The 12,610-nt window shown below is 37.8% G+C and overlaps 1 protein-coding gene across 3 annotated transcripts; it reads right to left on the bottom strand.

The window, feature by feature from the left end:
* Positions 1 to 552: 552 nt before the first annotated feature.
* Positions 553 to 11,965, bottom strand: mapkapk5 (MAPK activated protein kinase 5). Of its 3 annotated transcripts, none has more exons than XM_026321976.2 (15): positions 11,235 to 11,965; positions 11,020 to 11,101; positions 9,112 to 9,185; positions 6,220 to 6,295; positions 4,863 to 4,960; positions 4,668 to 4,776; positions 4,242 to 4,331; positions 3,793 to 3,888; positions 3,578 to 3,658; positions 3,260 to 3,447; positions 2,972 to 3,092; positions 2,682 to 2,812; positions 2,182 to 2,297; positions 1,732 to 1,836; positions 553 to 1,175 (listed from the first exon to the last, which is right to left on the bottom strand). In XM_026321976.2, exons 2-15 carry the CDS (start codon positions 11,053 to 11,055, stop codon positions 1,081 to 1,083), a joined length of 1,416 nt encoding a protein of 471 aa, XP_026177761.1. In that variant the 5' UTR covers positions 11,056 to 11,101; positions 11,235 to 11,965; the 3' UTR covers positions 553 to 1,080. The 3 variants fall into 3 exon arrangements, with proteins under 3 accessions (XP_026177761.1, XP_026177760.1, XP_026177762.1); XM_026321975.2 differs by having other exon boundaries at positions 11,261 to 11,965; XM_026321977.2 differs by having other exon boundaries at positions 11,304 to 11,965.
* Positions 11,966 to 12,610: the final 645 nt, after the last annotated feature.

Here is a 12,610-nt window from a genome sequence, read left to right as displayed (position 1 = left end):
CAAAAAAAAAAAAAAAAAAAAAAAAAAACACTTAATAAATGAACAAAAGTATAAAAAGCCAAAGCAAATGTTTGAAATTCACTCCACTTTACTTCCCAGACATGAACTTCAGAAGCTGACAAACAGTATCATCACTTCATGCAAATGAGCTAAACTGAGGAATTAGGAACCCACGTGAATATGAATGTGTAAAGTCAGTCTTAATCTTGAACAGTTTGTTGATAAAGTTTAAACTCAAGTTCCACATGCCAACCTTTTTAAGAGATTTCAAACCGATCTCCTAAGGAAGCATTAAAGCTAGTAAGAGGATCTTCCATTAATTACTTTTTTTTTTTCTTGTCAAAACACATCTGAGCCCGAAATAAAACCAGCAATAGTGTTTCTACTACCCAGCTCTATTCAGTGCTGTCGCTTACAAGCTTTAAGAACCAGGTTGTGACAAAATGAAAAAATGAAAACATTTGTGGTTGCATTTTTCTACTTCATGACACTTTAACTGTTTCCACTCTGCCTTAACCTTTATACAAAAAAAAAAAAAAAAAAAAATCAAGGGAAAGTTGCACATAAAAGATTTATATAATTTAAACAGTCAGATTCAGAAATGCAAATGCATGGAAGAACAGAGTCACATTGTAGACAGCTTCTCTTGACTTTAAAGCCCACTGCCAGGCAAGTATAAAATAATGGCACTCTTTGTTTAAATAAATAAAACTCTTTGAAATGTTAAAAGAAAATAGAATAAAATGAAATGACTTGGATAAAACACGTGACCTCTTGAACAAGCAGCTAATAAAAATTCCCTCCAAGAAAATAATTTCTTTCACTGATTTCTCTTTTTTTTTTTTTTTTTGCAAAAATGAAAATATAGTTTTTTTTCAATGTTCTTTGTAAGTGTCCATTTAAAAAAAAGTACCAATGAGTTTTTTTTTTAAATATATCTACAGCTGTACAATATGCCTTGCAAGTGAGTTCAAGAGAAAACAAAAATTAGCACATCATTTTTCATAAAAAAGCATCTTTACAGATATGGTTAAAAAGGGTCCTAAACAATATAAAAAGAAGATAGAAAGACAGCATTCGCTAGTGAGATTCTTGGAGATTTGTTTTCTCTTCAATTGCCTGTTTCACTATTTCAGCCAACTTCAAGCGGTCGACTTTATCAGAAAAGTTTCGTCCTGCAATAAAAAAAAAAAAAAAAAAAACTGAAATGAATTATGAAGTGAAATGAATTATTTCACACACAAATGACATAATGTTTATTGTCTTTAATTGGAAAAGTAACCAAGGCTAGTTAAGTAATTTACAATGATAAATCAACTGAGTCTTTCACTTTCTCTGTTATCTATTAGGCTTTAACCACTGACTCTATGAGAACACAGAATATATTTTTATTATGGTTGTAATAATTAGAGCTGTAGTTCTTTATATTATGGATTGATCTGTTGATTGGTTTCTCAGTTAGTCATTTGCTCTATAAAATGTTAAAAAAAAAAAAAGCAGTGTTTGTAACTGTAACTCATTTCTTTGTAGACAGATAAAGCATAAAAGGGCAGATAATAGAAACTCACTACAAGCTAAAAGAATAAAGGGAAAAGAGAATATCAAGTTGTCATGTTGATAATGAATGACAACTAAACATAATTTAGTAATTCTATTTAGGTGTCTGCTTTGGCTTTGATTGTTTAACACAAAGACAAATGCCAGATATAGACAAGATGAAATGGTACTGACCGTCCCAGCTGAGCCCCTGCAGGCCTTCTCTCAGTAGTTTACAGTCTCTGTTGAATCTCCAGGCTTCGTACATCACCTCATTTAGCTTCTCATCCTCATTCTCTCCTGGATAAACAAAAATAGTTACTTCAGAAGATACTCGCTTTCTCTCAAACCTATCTTGCATTGGCAAGAGAACAACTTTTCTGTGTGCACGTTGGCAGTTTCTTTGACTTTCATCTAATACTTAAATGACTGACAAACAGATCTACTGAAGACACTTTTCACTCCATGCATTAAGTCAGCATATTTTAAGACATAATAAAATAGTTTGCTCATCTGTTCTGTTCTGCACTGTAGCCAATTATACCAGTATATACCGATATGTAATATTTTCAGAGCGCTATGCATCTGTATTCATTTCCAGGTGTTCTGTTTCCTTCTTAAAACATCAGTGTTGAGTTTACTGACCGGCTTGTGGTAGTATACACTGTGCAATGACGTCTCGCAATTTTTCCAGCGCTACATTGGAATCTTTCCCTCCGTTCTCTGGGTCACGAATGAAGAAACTGTCACTGGGCTTCGGGCTGCAACAAATACACCAAAACCCATTTCAGTCTCAAACTGGGGTGTTTCACTAAATCCAAGGAGTCCTAAAATACATCATAACAGGAACTGCAAACTGCATTCAGACATGCAGTTAGGAGAATAGTAATTAAAATTAAAGAGAATTAGATATCAGTTAGATTTAGCACAGAGTAATACACTGCCACAGGAAGGTAGACAGAAGCAGAAAAAAAAAAAAAAGATCACTCCACTCTCACTAAGCCGCAGTACCTCGTTGGTGCCAATTATTAGTAATAAGTAATTAGTAATAAGTGCAGGTGCAATAATTCAATAATAGTGAACCAAAAATTTTTAAAACAAGATGAGAAAACTTGACAAAAAAACATCAAGAAAAACAAGCATACCCAAGTAATTTCCGCTTCCTGAGGATTGGGTTGTTAACAGAGTTCAGGGGCTTCAGGCTGACATTCAGATCTTGAATTCTCATGTTGGCTAGTTGCTCTGCATGGGCTTGCTGGATACCTGCAACTACCGCCTGGGAGACAAGTGGACAAACAGTAAGAAAAGGAAAGATGAAGCCAGCATACTGTATTTTATAATGATTAAGTTAAGGTTGCTGCTTGCCAATTCATTTGGGATCAGAAGGATTAACAAACAGCAGTTCAAGAATTTGTACTTTGAACCTCCCACTCACCTTGTCCATCATCATCTGGGCAGAGGGCAAAACATTGTCCAGGGCCTCAGTGCAGTTGAGCCATGGGTGAGCCAACACTCCCTCAATAGTCAGCCTCTCCTCTGGCTTCACCTTCAGCAGTCTGCAGGGAGCAACCAAAGAGGGGAAAGAATACAGCATACAGTCAACAGAGGACCACAATCATTACTGAGTTCTCTAATGAGTCTACCCAGGTCTGCTGGCATGACAGAACCTACTTTTCATAACATTTAATCCATAACATATTTGTTTGCAAGGAGAAAGACATACTTGCGTACAATATCCTTGGCCATCTCAGATATCTGGCTCCACTCATCTTCAGGGAAGTCAAAGCTGCCTGTCATAATCTTCTTCCTCATGTCCTTTGGGATGGTGCGACTGTGGTGCTTGGAGTAGAACGGAGGATAGCCGCACAGCATTACGTAGATGATCACTCCAAGAGACCACAAATCACAGCTCTGGAGAAAAAAAAAAAAATCTATAGATATATATGTATTTCTCTAAAAGAAATCAACAGTAAAACAAAACACCTGCAGCATTTAGTGTAAGTATAGCTAAATGTTTATTTGGAACAGACGCGGGTCTCACCTTGTTGTAGGTGTAAGGAGTGGGTGAGGTAGGTATAATTCCAGACTTTTCCTTCTGGTGTCTTCTTTGAGCCTCAAGTACCTGAACAGAAACAACAGAATAAATTGATAGGTAAAAAAAAAACAAACAAACAAATGTGTATTCAACTATTAGTGATGTGTGTTGTGATGATGTTCCTAAGCCATTCTGAAATTTGCTCCATGTTTGCCCTTTACCTGAGGTGCTACGTAGTAAGGAGTGAACTGAGGAGTCATCAAGTCTCCTTGATCAATTTTGGCAAACCCAAAATCACACAACTTGACAGGCGCATCCTGTGGAAAACACAGAATCACATATTTCAAAGGCATGAATCCCGTGAGACATTTCAGTTCACTGATATCTCAGTGTCACAACCACAGCTTGATGGGATTTCTTCAATGGAATACATCCAAGATAGGTTTTGAAGATGCTGCCAGATTAATGATGGACTTCTAAATCTGTGCAAACTGGATATTTCAAAATCTTCTGCATTATTTTGGTCATATAAGATTTACCTCCTCAGCAAAGCAAGGGCTGCAGCAAAATTTCTATTAGTTTGCAGTGTAGACTGTATTTTGTGTGTATAGTTCAAAATTTACATCTACATTTATTATCTATGCAGTGCAATGCAAATCCAGCTACTTACCAGAGAGTTATCCTTGAAGAGCAGGTTCTCTGGCTTCAGGTCACGATGTGCAATATTTAGGGAGTGACAATGTTCCAAGGCTTGACTGATCTACGGGGAGAAGAGACATCACTCTGTATGTGTGTTTCAAAGCATATTTTTAACAGCCTTGATTTGAGCCTTTGTTGCTTCTTTTGACCATGTGTCTCCCTGCATGAGCCGCTTGATCCCAGCAGGATGCTGCTAATGACATGGTGAGGCCGTGAGACATGCCGTTACCCACAGGAAGAAAGTGTTTCACACTGACGAATCTTGACGGAATGATAAGAAAAGGAAAGTACTGATGGACAAATATTGACTGATCAGAATTACTGAAAATATTTTCCTATACAAGCTTATAATCATAGAACCGTAAGTCTCCTGACATGCTGGAGTGTCTTCACTTGCCTGTTTAGTGACCTGGCTGGCCATCTTTTCAGTAAAGTGCCTGTGCTGGCTGATTCTGTGGAACAGCTCACCACCCTCCATCATCTCCATAATTATCAGGAGCCGTGCTCTGTAACAAAAAAACAAAAAATGAGGCATGGATCATCTGTGCTTGAAATGCACAGTATTTTACATAGAGCCCTGACAGAACTCTACCTTGGGCTAGACTCATGTGGGAACTGGACACTGTTGGCATAAACTTCCAGGATTTGCACAATGTTTGGATGGTTGGCACACATCATATGCAGACGCACCTGCAAGGAGGAGAATAAAATACAGTGTAGAATAATTACATACATTAAAATACTTGAAATAGCACTAATAATAAACCTTGATACGATGGCTCTGTCTTAATAAAACTCTGGAGCTGTGCATGGGCAGTTCCCTGCTCGCAAGACAGACACCATAGATTGACATTTGTTTAAACTGCAGCAAAGACGACAGAACATTTAGTTCACGGCTGTGAAATAAAGCCTATTATACCATGACATATGTACTTTCCTATGCTGATAACAATACATAAGGCGACACAGTTAATAATTATCCAATATTTCCCCACTCTGATTTATGGCATTGCCCACAAGGGCTTAACAGAGCAAGAAATATTAACATAATGCCTCAGTAATTCCATAACGAAACCTCATAGCAGCATGTAGCAGAGCAGCAATATCGGTCCTCCAGCTGTGTCTATATGGAGTGCGTTTAGGCACAGATAAAGCACTGATGTGTGGCCTGTGTAGATTGGTGTACTGATTAAAACTGCAGCAAATCTGTTCTGTCAAACATAAATTGGATGGTTACTGACAAAACGGGCTCCTGTGCAGACAAGCTATAATAGAAATTCAATAACCAATATCCATGCCATGTACTGTACATACTGCTCGTAACATTTTATTGGTCCCTGTAGATGTGAAGGCCTTGTTTACTGTTTTTTTCTACCTTTATTGTATTTACAGAAAAATCAGGAAATGTTTGTGTGGGACAGAGAGATTCACAATTCAAGGTGGTTGTTCATTACTAGAAGAGCTGTAACTAAACAGTAGCAGATTATTCAGTGTCAGGCTAAGCAAATAGAAATTTGCAAAACAGACCAAGTCAGTGATACCTTTATAAACCAAACATAGCAACTGAACGCATCATTATCATGCACACACACAAAACCTCGCCCTTCAAATGCAGCACGCCTATAAGGCACACCCTCATTTTAAATGGCATGTTGAAAAGTGCTTGTTTTCAATTTTAATGCTAAGAATCTGTGTGTATTTGCATCTTAGCAACAGCTTCAGTAGTGTGAGCTGTGTTGCTTGTTTTGACTGCATGTCTTATGGCCTAACTGCTGTATAAGATGCTTGATCAAAACAGAAGGCTGCTAATGACATGAAGGAGCTGCTAGACAAACTGTTTTTGTAACAGACAAAAAACCCCACATAAACAGAGAGAAAAGACAGATTGACAAAGACAGAAAGAGAGGAATTAATAAAGACTGATATCAGGAAGGCTTTTCCCCTCTAACCTCATTTCTGGCTTTGGGGCGATCAATGAGGATCTTCAGAGCCAGGCGTTCCTGAGTTGACCTCTTAACACAAACTCTGAATAGGAAGAAAACAAGAATCAACAAACATATCATTCAACGTAACTCCATGTCTGTCAATCGTGTAAAGACCCATTAAGTTGTTGTCTATAGTCTGGCGGGTAAACAATTAACAAGTCAAATACTTCTATAAAAGGTATTTTGCCAGCATTCTTGTCTTATGATAAAGAAACCAGGAAAACAAGTACAAATGTAAAATGTGTAATGGTTGATATAAAACTGAAACAAAACATCCACAAGACAACACAAACTGACTACAATTCATGATTTCGCCATCTGTGAGTCTTGCTCTTAAGAATGTAGAAGAGGTGGGGGCCTTTTTTTTTTTTTATTTACAGTTAATTAGAAAAATACTTCAGCAATGATTGGAGTTCCATTGTAGCTAGAATTTCCTTTTCTGATTTCCAGCTAATCTATTAATAGACAAATAATTCCGGCTCCAGTGTTTACAGTATACCTGTGGGTGTAAATGTTCAGCTGAACAGCACGAGTTTGTATTATATGTAGGATTTTTATCCCTAATTGTATTTAAATTGATTTAAATTTCATTGGCAGTTTTCATGTGCCTGATTAGAATTTTAGAGTTAATACATATTTGCACCTTTCTTTATGTTTAGGCAATAAATATGTAAAATCAAACTTACTATAAACACAGAGACAAGATGGCAGCTAAATAGCTGGAGTTAAGAAATGTATTTTGGCAACATCACAGTTTGTATTGGAAAGTATAAATCCTGCATCTTTCTAAACAAAGTAAATCCAAAGAAATCCAACTGTGCATTTCACAATTTGTTATTGTCACAAGGTTGATATAAAAAAAAAAAATCCCTGTTTTTCTTTGAACCACTCCATTTTCTGAAAAAAAAAAACAAAAACAAAAAACTCTATTAACTCTTTTTCCTGTTCCTGTGAGGAGCAAGGACTCAAATATTCACTTTAAACACCAACTTCTGGTCCTTAAACTCAGATTACACTATTAAAGCATTAGCCTACTGCAAGAAACATTCTGTTTCGGCCAAAGTTCACTTCACTAGGAGAGAGCAATACCCACCTAATGAATAACAGAGTTAGACAGTGGGGTGGGGTCTGGGACACTAAAAGACATACATGTGTTGTGAGGCAAATAGGGTTGCGTGAATACCAAGTTCAAACAAGGTTGTATTAGTCAAATTTCTGTATGAGTTACAGAGAAAAAACAGACTAGTGAGTAAGAGTTTCCCACAAAGAAACAGACTACAACATGAGTCATGGGGTGGGTAAGAGTGTGTTTAGATGGCCTGCTGATGAGTTTATTTCTCTTTATTTTTCTCACTTGAGGTGCCAACTACTCACTTTAGAAAAAAGAAAAAAAAAACTGATTTCTCCTTGCTGATTCAGCCACAAGATAGCTAGTGATCAGTGACGGACACTGATATATTACAGCCTGCATCTAGCTGGAATCAGTAGAACATAGCATAAATGGAGCAGCTACTCTGTGCATTGTCCTGCATTGTGTTTGTCTTCAAATTTATCCAGTTACTGCCAAACGAGTTTTCAATCCTGATGACAGTTTCAGTCTGTCCTCAAAGATTCTCCACATCAGTGACATTTATAATTATTGGTTTCAGAGTCATTGCTGCATATTGCTAGTATTACATAAATGTGTGCTTTCCTGTGATATATTACTCCCCCAAGTATTAGAGTGGATAGGATTAGAGAGAAGAATGCAGAGGGGAAGCACATAGATAAAGAAAACTGCTGAGTTTTATCACTGATCCCTTGTGCATTCACAAGCATCCACTATTTAAATGAGTGCAGCTGTTCAAAAGAAGGCTGGTTGCTTTGCACATCAATAACATGCAGATTGAAAACTATGAAAGTCAACACATAAATATACTGACATGCTTAAATTATTTGCACACAAGGACTTTCAAAAATAAATTTACTGAGTTATACTCAGTGTTTGGGAGAAGATTTGGTTTAGATTCAAATCCAGGACATTTTAGACGTGTGTGTGCCTGAGTCAAATGTGCAGCCACTACTAACACCCAAAATAATACTGGTGCTAAACATTTCTATATTAAGCCTCAAGCTGTGACATTGTTACACACTAGTAGTATTTGGTTTAACGAAGTCAAGTGACAAGCATCTGTCTCTTAAATATTGTCAACATGTTAATATGTCAACAATGTGAAACAGTGCTGGTGAATTGTTGCCACATTTAACACAATGCAAAAAAAAAAAAAAAAAAAAGAGGGAATTTATAGATGACAAACATCAAAAACACATAGGAAGGCTTTCATTAGCAGCAGGCAACATTTGTCCATTCGAAATCCTGCTAAGCAAATAATCTACATCTTCTCTGACATCAGTTCAGCAGTTGGTGTGCCAAAAGTGTGGCGCAAATCAAACAATCTTATGCACTAAACAGCACCACATATTACGCAGCTCAAAGATGATGCATTCTGTCAATATATATACCTCTATTTAATCCTGTTACAGGATTTTAGAATAATTCTGTTTTTCCAATCTAGATAAAATTAGAAAGCAATCTCATTCAGCCCTGGTTCTGCTCTCATAGCTGAACTTAACACAGCATGCCGATTTCTACAACCCAAAACAATGTCTGTCCAAAATGACAGCTTGACGTGATTACCATTTTCCATTAATGCTACTTGACCTGGTTTAGTACAAACATTTTGTTCTGAGTTCAGTGTACGTACTAACCACATTAATCTGATGCAGCACAAAAACACAGTTAAATAAACAGTAGGGATAATATTTACAGACTGGAAGAGGACCATTTTCCTAGCACACATTTGTTTTCACACACACCTGACAGGTCCACTGATGCCAGCTCCCAATTTCTGTGTCCAGTTTATGTTGTAGTCATCCAGAATGGATGTCTCCTGGAACAGAAACCATACCAAACAATGTATAAACTTTTATGCATAACTGAAATGTTTCATAAGCAGAACCAAGTGTATGGAGGCCTCTTACTTTACAGTTATCAGCCTAGTTTTATGCAGTCAACAGCCCACTGCCACCCACACCCATGAGAAAGAAAAAGAAAATACTGTACAAGAAACAGCAACTGAAGCAGCTATCATAATATAGGCTTTTCATACAATTTTTAAACAAATGTTATAAGATACACTCACACAAGGGTTTGGCAGATTCTACTGAAATTCTAGTCAGTAGAACAAAGTATTAGAGTTAAGTATTTTTCCTCATTGCATTACACTAGGTTGTGCAATAGGTATCTTATCCATTATCAGTGGTAGTTTCATGATAGTGCTTAACTTTACCAGAGATTATTATGGGGGGAAAAAAAGATCACTCAGCTGCTATAAAACACATCTGGTTAGGCATTGAAAAATTGAAAATATCTGTGTTTAAATTCTCAGAATCACACAAATGAAAATAACTGTGAATATCTGAAAATATCTTTGGTTCAACTTTGTGCTGTAGTTAAGTAAGGACTGCTAAATGACATATACACTGCTTATAAGCCAAAACGTTATATCAGAACATTTTCTCTTTCCAGCACAATCTTTTAATGGTGTGCCACTGCCAACAGGTGCCATAATGTCCCCACCCTAGTGCTGCCCTGGCCACTCCAATCTGCTCTATAAAATGGAGAGACTGACGACAACTGGAATTGGCAATCATTATACAATACAGGATGAGCGCATAGCTTTTGTTACACAACTAACCAGGGACTTGTACCATACATTTCAATATTTGAAGGATCAGACTTCACTATGCCAATCATTGGAAGTGCTAGATAAAAAAAGAAGCAGGTTACCACGTCAGTTAATTCTAGGTTTTCCAGCCAAGATCATATTGAAATGGAAGAGGCACTGTTTCTTAAATACAAGCCCACCATGCACCATCAATAGTTTAGGAGCAACTTGTTTAATACAAGGTATGATGCAACTGTTGATTCCAGTGGAGCAATCAGGTTAGGCAAAAACTACACAGGCTCTTTATACACATTGATCAAATCCTCTAAGAGCTGAACCTGTTCTGGAGCATGTTGGCTGTGCAGAATAGCTTACTGTGATAAAGTGTGTATGACGATCTTGAAACGAGAGTCTAAATTGAGTCCAACATTAGCTGGTTATACCACTAATCTTTCTTCATGAGAACAGCACCAGCGGACACAATCTGTGTTCCAGTTCTCAACTTCTTCACTCCCAACCAAGAAAGTAGGGGCCAAAGGCCAGGACCACTTGAGATCACATTTTACTGCTGACACAGAAGCCCAGGTTGTGACACATTGAAGGGAGCAGGCCAGGAACAAATCCCAGAGCCAGGGTGAATGGAAATGTTACTGGTTAATGACCATGCTACATAGAAGGCCCACAGGGATTAAGCTACAGACAAGTCTTATCCTGTCAACGCACATGTGTTATACGTATCTATGTCAAACTCATAGCACAACATTAAATCTCATGTTAGAATACTTGTATTAGGCTAAAGCAACATGCAGTCCAGATCATGTTGACAGAACTAATATTAAAAAAAAAAAAATCACCATATAGACTAAATCAAATATAAATTAAATAAACCAATTAAAATCAGCCCCCAACAGAGACATCCATTTCTCATTCTACAATAATCTACAATGCTTTACAACGTCAGTAAAGCAAGATCAAAACCGGTTACTACTACATCATTTAAACTACTACAATGCCTACTAGCACACACTTGATTCATATTTGATTTTGTTAAACTTACCTTGATGAACTTGTCTGCGTTATTATCCTCCGACATGGTGTCCAGCTCTGGACAGATGCAGTCTGACAAGCCAATCTCACAGCTGACAATGGAAACAAAGCGGTTTTTTAAAACCTTTTTACGTTTCGGTCTAGCACCCGTGGGCCGGACCGAGACTTGTTATATTACGAATGATAACAGAACAAGGCCATTGGGGCAAAATGATATTCGGCTACCAATCAGCCAAAGACCAGAAGCCCACCAGCCGGTACGATACGACGACAGATCAGGCCAGTTCGGCTTACAACTTCTGGGTCCGACTCGCTCTTCCAGTCGTCTTAAATGCACTGCAGTGACCATGTAGAGCGCCAAACTCCGAGCAAGATGTCCAGAAAGCCAAAGATAAGTCCAATGCGGACTAGCCCACCACTTTTGGAGGGGCAGCGAGCATGGGATAAGTATTTTTAGCCAGGGCAATGAGAGCAGCGCTCCGCTAACGCTAGATGCTGCTCGCTTTAGCTAGCAAGTAAGCTCGTACCACTTCGTCACATCCAATGATCAGGGCAGATGATTACACAACACGGGCAATGGTAAGCAGCAAACTGTCTGAAAATCACTGCCACTATCCTCGGTGAAAGCTGGTTTGATCTGACCCAACGAGCACACCGTGTCCCCAATATAAGAGCTGCTATTATGTCGTCGTGCCGAGCCTGGTTACGTGCTAGCGAACTAAGGTTAGCTCAGGTGGCAATGTAGTTCCCCAGCTCTGCTCAGGGCCACGGGTATCATTCTTCCGTAAATCAGAGCTTTCACTCAACAACAGCACTGCCACCACCTCTACAAGACTAATCAAGTATATCTCTTAGTGGTGACCAAGGAGATAGACGCATCCCTGGACTATTATGCTAATCCTATAGCTCCTTGTCGGAGAGAATCGGTACTACGCAATGGTAGCCTATGTAGAACGCCTGAGCAAAATCATTGACAATATATTTATTTGTGACACATATGAAGCACAACTTGCTCCGTACATTTTAAACTGAACCGCTGTTTTTTTGTTTGTTTTTTTTAAATTTTATTTTAGAAATGCTAAAAACCAACCAACAGGGAATATTTCATAAGTGAGACGTCATTGGTACGAACATGTGCAATTATATTTGTATTATAATAAGTAAATTAATCCTTCTCCCAACTATATATAAAGTGACTGTTGATAACCGTTACTAAGGTAGCTACCAGGTGAATTTAATTTGTATATTTGTATAAGGTAACATTATCAATAACATGCTGTACATTATCAATCGGCTGCGTGGCTGACCCGAGTTAACGTTTGTATACACCTGTAACCATGGTAACTGCACACAACAAAGATGGCGACAGTTGTGACCTTAAAATGCTTAACTATATATTAAAAATGCAATGAGGAATGAGAATAAAATTTCGCTAACGAAAGCTAGACTGAAAATATCTTAATTTTCTGACTCAAACTAGAATGGTACAGTGTTTGTGTTTTTCTGGTGTAATTCTTTTGTGTAGCTAGCGACAGCTCCTGAAAAAGGAAGTAAAAAGACACGGATATATGTTAACTGCTTATTTTTAAGAGTTTGCAACT

This window comes from Mastacembelus armatus, chromosome 9 (assembly GCF_900324485.2).
Source record: "Mastacembelus armatus chromosome 9, fMasArm1.2, whole genome shotgun sequence".
Classification (NCBI taxonomy): domain Eukaryota; kingdom Metazoa; phylum Chordata; class Actinopteri; order Synbranchiformes; family Mastacembelidae; genus Mastacembelus; species Mastacembelus armatus.
Note: the sequence above shows the minus strand (reverse complement) of the source record. Positions and strands in the feature narration are given on the sequence as shown.

Bases quoted from the DNA above. Each gene is read 5' to 3' on its own strand.
- mapkapk5 (XM_026321975.2), bottom strand. From the start codon at position 11,358: ATGGTCACTGCAGTGCATTTAAGACGACTGGAAGAGCGAGTCGGACCC. The intron at 9,186-11,019 runs GTAAGTTTAACA...TTTCTGTTCCAG, and splicing joins ACGCAGACAAGTTCATCAAG to GAGACATCCATTCTGGATGA. The intron at 4,961-6,219 runs GTTAGAGGGGAA...TCCTCCTTGCAG, and splicing joins GCCCCAAAGCCAGAAATGAG to GTGCGTCTGCATATGATGTG.